Genomic DNA, 15,479 nt, shown 5'->3' with positions numbered 1-15,479 from the left:
AACCTTGTTCCGATCGTCAGACTGCCTGACTGTACCATCACACATGTTATGTCACTATTCATGCAGATCTGCGAGTCAATTTCAGAGCTGCCAACTTAACAATGCCAAGTTCATAAAACAACCGTCAACTTAACAATGCCAAGTTTTTGACCTTGTAATTCAAGTATTAATACATTGTTCAACGTACGTCTTCCTCAGTATCTGAAACATTAAACCTAGGTACTATTTCCTTGAGAGTAATTACATCTTTATCATCCCTGTAAAGAGGAAGTGATACTTACAGCAGATGCTACTTTCAACAACAACAACAACAGCTGCCGCCGACACGTCAGAGTCAAACATTCCCCCAAATTCACCCAGAGCTACCCTCCTGTACAAAGAGGAGGGTCAAAAACATCCTACCACACTGTAAGTATCTGTGTTGAACATTCTTGGTTCTATTTAAATCATATTTAGTGGTTCTGTACACGGAAGTATGTGTGTGTGTGCGATTGCCTCTAGGCTACTCTGAATTTTGCAGAGAGTATTTCTTAATCAGTAGATATATCATGCTACAAATACAAAAAACGAATACTACCCAAAATACATAATCCCATCCGAGCTTCTTTCACCTCTTAGGGAGTCGATGGGGTAGCCCAGTGGTTAAAAGATTCGCTTCTCGTGCCTAAGACGAAGGTTCGAATTATCACATGGGTATGAAGGCCGTTTCTTGCGTGATATTGCTGGAACATTGCTAAATGAACTCACACACTCATCCACTTTCATGTGAGTGTTTTTATTTGCATATCTCCTGGACGTTTATCTTGTAAGCCAACGGTTGTTGTTTCTTTGCTTGCGTTGAGGGGGCAATCTTCTTTGTCACACATTGTTCTTTCAGGTTGGTATAGGTAAACAGAATGACCGACATGGAGAAGCTGTACATATGGATAACATACTCGGTACTTTATACTCAAGGTAGAAAGTCTATCGTTAATATTGCTCATCTGACCTCGTTACTTCGTTACCCGTTGTAAGGTATAGAGGCTTTCAGTTATTTGGAGTCAATATATTAACTTTCAGAAAAGGTCAAGGGTAGAACTGCCAACGCTATTTACGCACCACATTCAGTATATTAAATCCTTTGCAAATATCATGTGATAAATACCTGCACACGAAATTTCAGCTATCCCATGTTTGGACAAACAGCATTGTTCTGACTGTGACAACGCGACGGGACATTGCCTCACTGATTTACTTTGCGCTGATAAGTGTGTTAATATTAATAGCCATGTCGACAATATCCAAAGCCTTTGCAGTGACTATTTTTAAGACTATGCTTCAGAATGAACTTTCATCACACACTGTCAGTCAAATCGAACTCACTCACCTATGAATATCTACCTGTAGCTTCATTTTCAGCTGGCCCATGTCTGGACAACCAGCACTGTTTTGACTGCGACAACAGGACGGGACATTGCCTCACTGACTGTGACACAGGGTACTTTGATTTGAAATGCTTCTCCGTGTGCGATGGTCATTGTAAAGGTAACCTGTGTTATCAATCTGTCGACGGTAGTGGACGCTGCACCGAGGGTTGTGAGCCAGGATATCAAGGCCAGAGATGCAGCATACCATGTGACATTCCAGGAGATAACTGTACACCATGTCCAGGTGGTTGTGATGGAGGATATTGTCAACTGGGGTCAACCTGTGTGTCTGGATGTGTAGACTCCCACTACGGAACTGATTGCAACAGTGTATCAGGTACGTGATGATGTATCAGGTAGCTATTGTATGTACGTCATGTAACAGTTTAACACGTGGTGATGTATCAGGTAGCTATTGTATGTACGTCACGCAACAGTTTAGCACGTGATGATGTATCAGGTAGCTATTGCATGTACGTCACGTAACAGTTTAACACGTGCGAGCTATTGTATGCACGTCATGTAACAGTTTAACACGTGAGAGCTATTGTATGTACGTCATGTAACAGTTTAACACGTGGTGATGTATCAGGTAGCTATTGTATGTACGTCACGCAACAGTTTAGCACGTGATGATGTATCAGGTAGCTATTGCATGTACGTCACGTAACAGTTTAACACGTGCGAGCTATTGTATGCACGTCATGTAACAGTTTAACACGTGAGAGCTATTGTATGTACGTCATGTAACAGTTTAACACGTGAGAGCAATTGTATGTACGTCAAGTAACAGTTTAACACGTGAGAGCAATTGTATGTACGTCATGTAACAGTTAAACACGTGATGATGTATCAGGTGGTTCTGATGGAGGACAATGACAGTTGGGTTCATCCTGTGTGTCTGGACTTATCGACTCCTATTGTGGGGCTGGATGTAAGACTTGTTCAAGCGGATGTACGTCATGTAATTACAGGCTAAAGGGGACTCGTAATGGTTAATCAGGGTCAGGTGGTTGCTTCTAATATTAATAAAAGTAAAATGACGTCCGTATCTGGTAACAGTTGGTCTTTATCGAATACTCCTCAAGAACGTGATAATGGTGTAACTCTCCTCCCTGAATAGGGTACGCATATACAGTATTTGTGGTAAAGTAGGAATGTAGGACATCGTCTGGGTAATGCGAGACGAGTACTATTTCGAGCAATCATTTGCCGCTGTCGTGGGTTAAACTGGGACTCATGTGAATTGCTTTGGTGTTCTGTGTTCAGCGCATGAATGTCTCATTTTGTATTGACGAGGTGGGATGCTGTTCGTTGTGTTAAACTCTGGTCTTCATGGACCGAATATGAAGGTTTGTAGCCCACCCTGTACCCAACTAGGCTGACCGAGGCATTACACGGAAGAATCGATGCATCATTTTAATTAGTGATGCTACTATTTAACGCGAGACGAGTATTATTTCGTGCAACCATTTGTCGCTGTTGTAGTAACTTGTAAGCCCCTTTGTTTGGCTACAGCACTATCAATAGGCAAGCAGTAGACTCTCCTTCATTTTATTAACTCGTTATCTTCGTTGTATAGTGGGTATCAACGTAGAGCTGGTTACAACACCATCAACGGGACTAAAGTAAACGTTCTTCTTTATTAGATTAACTTGTTATCCACGTTGTTTGGTAGGTATCGACGTTGAATTGGCAACATCGCTATCTGCAGGACTAGCTGCAGCCTTTCTCATTTTCCTTGTAATGGTTGCCCTGGCTACATGCTGCAGTTACTGTCAACGTTTGAGAACAGAAAGGTGAGTGATGGCATGAATGTACCACGAGATTCTGTAACGCGAATTCACAATAGCACGTGGTTCCTTAGAGTTATACCGGAACCCACGTGAACTGCTGTGGTGTTCTGTGTTCAGCGTATGAATGTCTTATTTTGTATTGAAGAGGTAGGGTGAGTGAGAAAACATTTTACGTCACACCATCAATATTTAGCCACATTTAGCATTAGGAAGAAATGTATGTACATTATAAAAAACGTGCCAACGATGGACAGTAAAATACTCGTGAGTGAGTTAGTTAACTTTTAAGGTCACATCGTCAATACTTCAGCCATATCGTGACGAGAACATTTAACGTTGGTAAGGAATATGTATGCATTATAAAAAAACATGTCAACGATGGACAGTAAGATACTACAATATCACAGATATAAACATAAAACTAGCATGAAAAGTTAAACGTTGTAATTAAAGAAGACAATGCAATATATAAATAATATCAATATATAACACGTCACGTATTGACGAGATGGAACTCTGGTCTTCACGGACCGAATATACAACTTGTAGCCCGCCATGCACCAACCTGAGCTGACCGAGGCATTACACGGAAGATTCGATTGATCATTTCAATTCCGGTTTTGCCTCGTGCTGACATGATGTTACTATTTCCTTATCTCGTCATTACAAACACACAGCGGAAGCGGGTCATAGGTATGATAAAACAACCCACAAGTAGATAGACGGGAATACCTTGATAATATTCATACAAAGTGAATGACATATAGGAATTTTACACGTCGCACAAGTAGACACATTAGAACTACATGACGGACATGAATTTCACATGTTTGGATGCATGGGGAGTGATTTGTGAGGGTAGAATAAAACAGGTCCTGAAAACACGGAAACAAAAACAAAGCAACGTACCAGCGTGGCAGTTAGACACATGAGCGAGTGAATATTTACGTTTGGTGTTATCCGGTATTCAGCAATATACCAGCTATATGTAAATAATTGAGTCTCGTCCAGATAATCATGTGAATAACAGCATGAACATCTATCTAAGGTATAAAATTTCACGTCATCCAACTTGACCTAGCCTAGTCCGATATTGTAAGATATATGTAGTATAAACAAACAGGTTTAAACGAATACGCAGAGTAGAGATAACAGCTCTTTATGCACTGTGTTGAAGTTATCCATAATACGTGTCCATAACATGATGCCTGTCAAACATTTGCAGGTTCCAACTGTACGTCACTCCTACCCAGAACATGGACGTGCCCCCAGAGGCAGGAGATGCTCCTCACTACGATGTCGTTGATGAAGCAAGGATGTACGATGGGCTCAAATATGAGGGGCAGCCTGCCTCAGTCAGCGGTTCTGGCTATCTGGAGCTGAGGCCGATACAGAATTAGAATACATCAAGTGACGTTGAATGTGTTGACACCGATGTGGGCGAGGACGTGCCTGGGGAAGTTGTGTTTGTTTGTTTGTTTGTTTAATTGATCAGTCAGGAACATTTCAGCTGTATGGCAGTGATTTGTACGTTATTGTGTCTCGACCAGATAACTCAGTGATTAACGCCATGGGCATTGATGTACGCATTTGGGATACAGTGACATGTGCCAGCGGGCTACACCACCTGATGCCTGTAGTCGGCTATTATTTTAAGAACTTAGTGAGTGCGTGAGTGAGTGAGGTTAGGTTTAAGCCGCATTCAGCAATATTCCAGCTATATGGCGACGGTCCGTAAATAATCGAGCCTGGACCAGACACTCCAGTGACCAACAACATGATCATCGATCTCCGCAACTGGGAACCGATGACATGTGTCAACCAAGTCAGCGAGCCTGACCATTCGATCCCGTTAGTTGCCTCTTACGACAAGCTGAGTCGCCTTTTATGGTAAGCATGGGCTGCTGAGGGCCTATTGTACCCCGGGAACTTCACTGGTCTTTTAAGAACTGACTAGCGATAGCACTGTGGTAATGTTGTCTTGGAAACAATGTTGCCAGTTTGGAATAATGTTACAGGTATCCCTGGTGTATCTCAATGAAACAGCTCTGTATAGTGTAAGAGATGAGTGTTAAGCTGTACGTGTTTTCATTCACCTTATCCCACCATCTGACGTTTAGCTCCATGCAGTGATGTGTGTGTGTTTTTTTTCTGTTTTTCATCCGACGTCATTTCAGCCTTAGCGTCGTTGAGCGTATTGTCTGTTGGAGACAGCACAACAAGCATTCGTTTTAAAACAATATCTGGGTAATGGCACTGGATAATATTAAATGTAACCTTGTACGGTCAAGCATATCTTGCTTGACTGTGTTGAATTCTCCATCACAAGGGATAAGTATTTTACAGTTAAAACAATTAAGGATCTTTTTACCAGCGTTAGATCTCATTTAATTATTGGAGTTTTAAAAGACATTGATTTTCTGATTGAATTATGAGCAATATATTTCTGTAAAATGATGTATTTTAATAATTGGTATTTTAGATTCGTAACTAGAGTTGTTAGTGGCTGTACCCTCAAAGGGGGTTGAAGTATTGTATAATTATTGTCCTCCTGAGAGAGTACATAAGTCCAAAAACATTCATAGAAAATTTAAGTCTACCAGGTTTTTAATCGTAGTATTCCTGTTGTTTTAATTTTGGCTAGCATATTGTACACTCACCAGCAGCTGAAGGGATGGTGTAAATCCAACTAGGGTCGTTGCAGGTAGCAAAGATACTGTAAGTCCCCATGGTCCCTAGTATGGTGATCTACCTTCTTTTGTTGGCGATCTATAGTTTTTATATTGTATTGTCTAAATGTTGATATTAGTTTTATCTCTCCATGCTAGTTTTAACTCAAATTGTTATACTGTAGTTGTTTTACTGTCCTTTGTCGAGAGGTTTTTTATAATACACATATATTCCATTTCAGTGTTTTGTTCCCGTCACGATATGGCTGAAATATTGCCGATGTGACGATAAATATAAACTCACTCACTCACTAAAAGTAACCTGTCTTAAAGGTAGAACACTCGATACTGCCTCAACGAAGACAGTCATTTCCTACTCAACAATATATCGCACGTGTATGACTTGTATTAGATATTTCAAATTAGTTGTATAACCTGAGAATTTAAACAATGAAGTAATGTATTTTAGCCCCAAGGCAACTGTGAGTCGTAGTGAATTTGGCCTTTGAGTAATTGTTTTCTAGGGCAATAAAGTGAGACAAGCCAACCTGTTATGTGTGTTTTCCTATTTGTATTTGTCATGTTATCACTGTATCCCGTGAACTAATAAAATTGAGTAAATTGGTTAAACTGTTTTTTTTTCATTTTTGATGAAAACACGATTATACAATTCTGATTCTAGTCTGAGATGAAGTTTCTGAGTGAGTTGAATTCTAATGACACATCGGCAATGCCTCAACCTTATTGTGAGGAAAGCAATTTGTACAAAAATAAGACCATTTGGGATAGTAAAATCTGTCTATGATGGGCAATGGAACCACTAGGTTATCACATACGTCACATAGGGGTGGGGGGGGGGGGGGGGGGGGGTAAAAACATTTCACGTAAAGTAGACAATAATATAAAACACGGGCAAGATTATTGTACATTTCAAAAATTTCAGTTAAAAGTGGATGTTTACAAGAAATATTTTTAATAGCCTGAAGGCAAGAAAGACAGTGTGAAAAGATTACATACGTTAACATGGCGTTAGATTCAGCGGTGAAAATAGAGCTGTTATCCGGTAATCTGGAAGAGTAGGTACCTCAACCTCCCGAGACGATACAGCCACAATCATTATTAAGTTCATGAGCTGCACAACCAAGAATAAAACTTCATTTATTTACATGCATTTAACAAACATATCTGTTTTAAAAAAAGAAATGATTACATGATAATTAACCATATCGAAAAGGTCCTTTACTGTCTTGAGGCTGAATATTTTATCCCTTATGACGGAGAAATCAACATAGTGAAACAGTACATGCATAGTATGCACACATATGTTTACCAAGACGAGACATATTAAAGTAACCACAAACATATATATGTATGATTTCATGAACCGGGCCAGTTCTACCACCCGTCTAGGTGAAATCAAGGCCAAAGTGTTGTGTTGAGCAACAGGAACACGGTCCCAGGCCCGTTGACAGTACTCAACCACCAGGATCCCTTCCTCCACCGACACAGGACCGCAGTCCACGGCAAACGTGTTGGTGAGCCAAATATGCCTCCAGGTCCTCAACGGAGGGGGTGGCGACCTCCTGGCGTTACCCAGCACCTACCACGAGGAGGTAGCTCGCTACGGGTGCCTAAGCTTTCATAAGATGGACATAAGAAAATGAAATTCATCATCAAGCATATCTTACACACTTTACATAGTCGCAGTATTGTTGGTATAATATCCCCTCAGTTCAAATGGCAATCTTACTTTGCCAATACGCAGTTTCGTCAAGTCACGCCGGTATAAGAAACAGTCGTCATGAGGTAAATACAATTCCGGTTGTTACTTGTCGGTCTTAGAATGTATACTCAGCTACAAAAGAAACGGGTCAACAGTCTCACATAAAACAAGGTACGAATTACTTGTGGTCAAGTAGGTCAGTTCATCGCCTGGGTGTTACTGATAGTCAGGAATTATTGGGTGAGTCTGGCGGTGTGTGCACTCGGAGAACCGAATGAGGTGTTGGAGCGAAATGGAAGGCCCTCCGCAACGGTCAGTTTCCAAAACACAGAGGCCACGGATCCGTTTATTCTTACGACGCCAGATCCTGACATGACCGCCTGCGGCATCGATACGAAATAAGCTCTCATAAGTGAAAACAATGTCACGCCGCTGCATGTGTCTCCAACTCAGGCGCTGTCGTTCCCGCAGAAGCCTCTGTTGTCTGTGTCGAGCTGTAGTCGTGGTTTGAAGGAAGCAGTTACGTAAATGGGAGTTCACAATGTAACGATCCTGTCTGTTGGTCGTCACCCTAAGGCGACCACGATCTGTCACAATATTCGTTTAGTTGTGACGTTCAAGAAGTCACCATTTAAATTGTTTCCTTATTGTGCACAATGCTCACCCTTTTCGTTCAACATTAAATACGTCTGCATTTTGAGCGTGGGTTACCGGTGGAACTCTTACCGAGCCATTAGGTCTTGCCTGTGTCAAAATTCAGTAAAATCACCAGTTGCATACGACATGTGGCATTAAGAAAATCAACATATGTTTGAATATATACGTCCCATACAGCCAGACATTGTTGAGTGAGCCGTGGAACAGCAGAAACATATTTTTCTACACGCGTCAGTTTGTGTTCAAAAACACAAATTTCCATGTCAGAATATAACTGTCCCAGAGAAAATACTGCCATGCATCAGTTTACGTCAGGGCCCAATTTCTCGAAACAAACTTAAGTTTTTACTCAAATCTGACACTGAGTTTCACTATTTGAAACAGCTGAATTTTTTAACTCAAGTGCATTTTTGACAGAAAAAACGTTAACAAATTAAGTAATCTATTCATGAAACTCAAATTGTTTCCAATAGTTTGAGTTTAGTGCCGATTTCAGTTTATTCAGAGAAATGCCTTTTCTCAAATTTGAGTACAATCTTTGACTTAAGTCAAAACTCAGACTTAAGTTTGTTTCGAGAAATCGGGGCCAGGACATGATATCTCCCTGTGTGTCGTGTCAGTTTCAACCACGTGAAGTCCGTGCACTACCGTCGCTCTGACTTACGGCGAACGACGAGCTGATGGTGAAGCGGCCTTGGCCACGTTATAAAACATGGACAGACTGTACACAGGTGCGGTGGCCAGTAAGAACAGGTTGTGATACCGATGTGGACAGGAAAGATTCGACAAGCTGCACACGAATTGACTGCCAGGCTGGTGGGTGATCGAGTTCAAATTTTAAGTCATATCGGCAGTATTTCAGCCTTTTTTGCAACTGGTTTCCATCTAAGGACTGTCTTTAGTTCGGGGTTGATTTGATGGTGTTTGTATACCTTCGGTGGAAAATGTCCTAGAGCCTAACAATGCTGGTTGAGTCAACCTGTTTGCAAAGAGAAGTGAATCGTATCTAGTCTCCTCTTATTTATCTTGGTTATTTATCTTAGTTTAGATGACTAGGAATAATAAATAATTAGTGGAAGTTTGAGAGTTTATGTGTATTCAGGTTTTCACGTTCTTGGGGACTATCTCGCCGCACGAAGTTGCCACTTACGGATTTTGCGTTGATTCGGCTTCTGGTAGATCTATTATACTAGGTTGATCTTTTTTTCGGATTGGCAAAGAGTGTTTTTATTCCATGCTTGTTTTCTCGGATACCATTGTATTTCCACTACAGAATAGCTATGATTCCAGACATTTGCAAGTTTATAAAGGTCCATGGATGGGGATATATTTTTTGCTCGAGTGATTTTAATTTTACACCGCACTCAGCAATATTCCAGCTATATGGCGGTGGTTTGTAAATAATCGAGTCTGGACCAGACATTCCAGTGATTAACAGCAAGACCATCGATCTACGCAAATGGGAACCGATGACGTGTCAATCAGGTTAGCGAGTCTGACCTCCAGATCCCTTTAGTCGCCTCTTACGGCAAGCATAGTCGCCTTTCTTTGGCAATTTATTTGTTGGAAGTAGTAGCAGGATTATATAGATGATGGCGTTGAATAAACTGATCAGACGTTTGTGATTAAAGTTACGTATGGGATACGTGTGCTATTATTTATTTATTCATTTATTTATTTATTTATTTATTTGGCAGTAAGTTCTTTCATTACCTGCAAATAGCTGAGCTTTTGTGGTGAGGATGTGATTGTGTATGCTGGCAGAACATATTGGATAAATGTTGGGAACAGACCAACCATAGTTCGGAAACAATGAATTTTAATAATTATTAAGAATTTTAAACTTTCCTGTGATATGATACAATATAATAGTGAGTGAGTGATATGAGGTTAGAAGCCAAGTTAGATTTTTCACTTTCACTGACAGAAATTATTTTTATCCAATACAAAACAAAACTGGAATACTTGCATAGTGAATGTTAGACACAGGAAACACTTGTGTTGGTTCTTAGCTTGGGTCAGCTGGATCAGATACGTCGTTTGGAACGTCTCGTGCATGACGATACCGACTGATCAGCTCAAAATTGATAGAAATCACAGCATTAACGAGGAACATAGCCGCCCTAAGAACTCCAGCCTTGCGTTAGAAATTACTTATCAGAAATTGCTTCCGAGGTCTTTAGTGTATGTGTAGTATGGGGATTTAGTTGGTTTTATTGTATTGTCGTCTCAAACGTCAGACATAATCAATTTAAGTTTGTTTTTTTTTTAAACGGGGACCTCGTTCCTACCCATTATCAAATTTATCAAAAAATTTGTGCACATAGTACAGACTCAAAGCATGAAGTATTTTATACATTCTTTGAAAACAGCATAAAAAAAGATGAGGTTTTGAAAAATAAAGTGCAACCAGTTTGAGCATAGCAGTGTTACATTTAGTTTTTTTTGTATACACTTTACTTTGCAGACAGGTAAGTATATTAAATAACTTTGTATTTATTTCATAATTTACAACATCCCTAATCACAACACGTCTGAAATGGTGTGACCTTAAATAATAGCTCACTCACTCTGGCCCGTGCAGTGAATGGGGCAATAAATTGGAATTGTAACAGACTCCCTATTGCGGTCCAGTTGCAGATTCAGTGCAGAATGAACCTCGATGTTATCCCATGGTTTTCTTGTGGACTTTGCTCTATGTAATTCCAGTGTGCGATGGAAAACTTCAAAACCAGGGAAACATTTACAATCTACTTCATCTTTCATCAAAATAGGAAACAAGACGGAAATGTAAATAATAACAATATATTCACTAAAATAGATGAAATGGGAATATAAGGCAGTGATAACAAAAGTAGCTCTCCTTCACACTACGAGAAACGGTTTCCTACACTTGTGTCCCGTCTTATAAGATCCTTAGATTGTACAGAAAGACACATTTCCTCACGCTTGGTGTTGTGGGAACATCAGTTGTGTTGTTGTAATTCTTGATTCCTTGCTCTTGGTGGCATCTGTCATCTTGGAAGGCAACTCTGTGGTTGATCAAAGAGAGAGAGATCAAACTTCCTGATCACTTGGCACTCGACGGAGCGTTTGTTTGGTGGGTAGTCAGAGAGAATACCGTTGTATCTCCTAATGCTAAACAGCCTATTTCCGTAAGTACTCCCAAAATTATTGATACTGTCTTTCAGATGACAATGAAAATGCATGTTTGCCGTGAGGAAATCGGTGCCGTAGATAGGTCTACTTCTTGTACAAAACTGACAAAACATCGATGGGCTATATCATATCTATGACGATATGTGTAATGGATTGCCAACGGGTATGTTTTACAAGCACGGACAAACGTTTGCTGTATGTCCATATGAGGTTGGGAAGGTCAGTCACAATGAGTGTTTCCCTTTCTCTCTTTAGCAGCGTCATGTCCATACTTACATGAACTGTTTTCTAGGCACGTTTTTTTTAACATCCGTAGCTCTCGTTTATTCGTTTATTCAAAATGTCAGTATCAATCGAAACACCGAACATATTTGTGTACCAAGGAGCAGGTTATATAATCATTAGGCTTATGGCATACATTACCACAGCCACAAAATAGAGTAGTTGCAGAATGCCGGTATCTTCATACACTTTGTACTTCATTTACACTTTCAATCATGTTTAAGCGGCTATTGACTCTGCATACCGAGTCATTTCAAATGTTGAGATATCAGCCTGATTTAGTAGAGACCAATAACCTGAGTCAGGATATACACAGACACCATTTCCATCAATGTTGAATTGATTCCCATAATGAGAGCATCTCCGGGGTGCAGGTCCACATCAAGGTGGTTTTAACACCCAAATTAGACGCACAGACCTTGTATGTCTTACGACATTGCCACAGAACTGTCAGTTGCTTCGCATGAGTTTCTAAAAGGGATGTCAAGGAATCTAGAAGCTCTGTTTTTAGGAGGAATTGGGCCGGTGAGCAGAGCATTATTTCTCACGGGGTAAGTTTAATACAACTCCAAAGACATCATCAAACATAATACCAAAGATCAAGAAAAGAACCGAATGCATGAGTATATCCATTTGAATAATATAATTACATGCAACAATGTTGTTCTTTGTCACCACAAGGGTTGATGACAGATACTACGTTCCAGTCTGTCCAGTCCACAAAATTCATGTACAACAGAATGCACCAGGACAAGTATTATGCGTGTTCACATTTGAACAATATTTTCTCGGCTAAAGAATTGCTACCTAGTTTAAGACTATGTTGACAATGTGTTTATATAAACAAATTAAATGTGCACGTGTACAACAGGCAACTTCAGTAAGAATTGTTATCAAAATTAACGAACAGATGTGCTACTTCTCCAGTCCTATTTCAGTTATCATGTTATTTTTCAGTGCGATTGATTTATTCCCAGATCTATGAATTGTTCACTAATACACAATAACAAAATTCAGAGTTGTTTTCAACATATACTTTTGCTTTAACATACAGATTGACACATGCACATTCAAAGTATTCAGTTTGAAGTCATATCGATATACACAAAACATAGAGACACTGGCACCCATGAAGAACCACCTCCTCGTGGTGGGTGCTGGATAACGCTAAGTGCTCTTCTCCCGTGTGGACCCGGGGCAGAATGTGTCCACAGAACCCCATTGCTGGTCGTACGAGGAGACCAAATTGGGCAACCTGTTGGCCGTGGGTTGCGCCCCTGTGTCGGTGGAGGAGGGGATCCTGGTGGTTGAGGGCACTGGAACAGGGACTAAGTGATCCTGTTGCCCAACACACCACTTTGGCCCTAACTTCACCTAGACGGGTGGTTGAATGGGCCCGATTCATTCAATCGGCTGGTCATACCGAGCCCTGTGGCATGTATATTTTTGATGCACGTCTGCAAGAAAACTATTTACACGTTTTGTCAGATGCATTGGTTTGTGCGTATATGTTTAAAACGAAAAGAGAAAACATCTTCAATTTTGTATTTTGCCTAGAGTGATATGCCCAGAAGGCGGTGGCTCATGGGCCAATCTGGTAGAATAATTACTTTCTATTATTCTGCTTGAGTATATCTTGCCAGTATCCTTGGTGCTGCAAGTAGGAGGTCCACTTGCTTACAGCATTGTCCTTGTGATACTCCGTGGTGGGTGGGGAGCTGGAATGATGAATCTAAATACATTAACATGGATCCTGAAACCCCCTTGAAAAAGAAACGTCAACTTTAAACTGATCAAAGTACACCTGATAGTTGTAGACCATCTAAGCAAGTAGACTACTGGCCAAGAGTTTTAGTGATAGAATCCCCGGATAAAAAACCACTTAAACTCAACCCGTTTGCGGTTTCTAAAGCAGTGTACGGTATTGCAGGGGACGTAAAAAATATCAAGAGACTGAGATCTGGGTCTTTACTCATACAATGTGGCAAACGACAACAAGCATCTAACCTGCTGTCAATTGATACATTGGCTGGAATACCTGTTTCAGTGTCAGTTCATCGGACCCTCAATTCTAGTAAAGGTATAGTCAGAGATAGGGATCATCTTTTAGCGGACATGACCGAACTTGACATCATGCTAGAACTTAAAGATGAAGGTGTCACGTTCGCGAAGCGATTTACGAGACGTCAGAATTCAGAAGTGGTTCCAACTAACACGTATCTGTTTTCATTTGTATCACCATCGCCACCGAGATCAATAACAGCTGGATATTGTAGCCTTCAGGTTGAAATGTATATTCCCGATCCGTTGAGGTGTGTTAAATGCCAGAAATGTGGTCATGGGATGAATTCATGTTCAAACTCAATAACTTGTGCACATTGTGGGGAACAATCACACGTGACAGAAGATTGTACAAACAACTTTAGAAAATGTGTCAACTGCTCAGGCATGCATTCTTCATCGTCCAAAAATTGCCCGGTTTGAAAAAGGGAAATGGAAGTAAATGGAATAAAGCATACTGAAAACATCAGTTATACTGAAGCTAAGAAACTTGTGCCATCTGTCCTCCCAGGTGAATCTTATGCTTCTGTTACCAGAAAACAATCTACAACCACAGTCTCCATCGAATGTCAGACAGAACTGACATGGACAAAGTCTACTTCTCCTGAACTTGTCCCAAATCAAGAACTGTTAATACGAGGAGAATCTGCTACACAGACTGCTGACGTTTTACCAGCTACAGTGACGTCCTCTCAACATATGTCTTCCTCCCCGAAAGGTCCAACATATCCAAAGACACAACCAGACAAAAGAAGATCCTCCAGTCCCAAATCTAGACCAGATTCATGTCCATCAAAACCTGTACATAAACCTCATGTTAAACAAATTGTGAAAGGAAACCCAAAAATAACTAGACTTAACCAATGCGATAGACTCGCTAAGGGTTCAAATGATGAAATCCAGCTATAAAATAAGTTTGGATCCCTTTAGGACATGGATGTGTCCAACCATAGCACTGGTAGGACACATAGCTTGTCACCATCACGGAAGGCGAGGGGTAGATCTCCTGTACATCCTCCTCGGAAGACATAATGTCTTCGTCTATAATTCAGTGGAATTGTAGAGGACTCAGAACTAATTTTAATGACTTACAACTGTTGGTCCAAGATCTTAATCCGTCAATATTTTGCCTTCAAGAAACCTATCTAAAGCAGACGAATAATTTTGATCTACGTCATTTTAATGCATACCATTATTTTTCTCCTCCGGGCGACAGGGCTACTGGTGGATCATCTATCCTGGTGAGGAATAATGTTATTCATAGTCAAGTCACGCTCAAAACAAATCTCCAGGCCGTGGCGGTGCGACTTACATTACATGTTGCATTTACTCTATGTTCATTGTATCTTCCACCATCTTCTGCTGTTCAGTTAAGTGATTTGCAAGCTCTTTATGATCAACTACCTAAACCCTGTTTGATCATGGGTGATTTAAACAGCCACAACCCGCTCTGGGTTGGTACTAATACAAACACCAAAGGTAAATTACTGGAGGATTTCATCTCAAATAATGATCTATGCATTTATAATGTTGGTTCAAAGACATATTTACATCCTGGCACGGGAACATATTCAGCTCTCGATTTGTCAATGACTGATTCCACCCTATTTAGTGAATTTGAGTGGTCAGTCCATGATGGCCTGTGTGGAAGTGACCACTTCCCAACAACATTAAAACCTGTCAACCCATCTGATGTTCCGCCATCATTACGATGGAATTTTAGAAA

The 15,479-nt window shown here is 40.5% G+C and overlaps 1 protein-coding gene across 1 annotated transcript; it reads left to right on the top strand.

Annotated features, from left to right (window-relative positions):
* Positions 1–284: 284 nt before the first annotated feature.
* LOC137260199 (scavenger receptor class F member 1-like) lies at positions 285–6,501 on the top strand. The gene is made up of 5 exons (XM_067797895.1): positions 285–408; positions 878–954; positions 1,399–1,743; positions 3,085–3,205; positions 4,428–6,501. Exons 2-5 carry the CDS (start codon positions 897–899, stop codon positions 4,600–4,602), a joined length of 699 nt encoding a protein of 232 aa, XP_067653996.1. The 5' UTR covers positions 285–408; positions 878–896; the 3' UTR covers positions 4,603–6,501.
* The last annotated feature ends 8,978 nt before the right edge of the window (positions 6,502–15,479 follow it).

This window comes from Haliotis asinina, chromosome 13 (genome assembly GCF_037392515.1).
Source record: "Haliotis asinina isolate JCU_RB_2024 chromosome 13, JCU_Hal_asi_v2, whole genome shotgun sequence".
Classification (NCBI taxonomy): domain Eukaryota; kingdom Metazoa; phylum Mollusca; class Gastropoda; order Lepetellida; family Haliotidae; genus Haliotis; species Haliotis asinina.
This window is presented reverse-complemented; position numbering and strand designations above follow the sequence as displayed.

Bases quoted from the DNA above. Each gene is read 5' to 3' on its own strand.
- LOC137260199 (XM_067797895.1), top strand. From the start codon at position 897: ATGACCGACATGGAGAAGCTGTACATATGGATAACATACTCGGTACTT. The intron at 955-1,398 runs GTAGAAAGTCTA...CTTCATTTTCAG, and splicing joins CTCGGTACTTTATACTCAAG to CTGGCCCATGTCTGGACAAC. The intron at 3,206-4,427 runs GTGAGTGATGGC...AAACATTTGCAG, and splicing joins CAACGTTTGAGAACAGAAAG to GTTCCAACTGTACGTCACTC.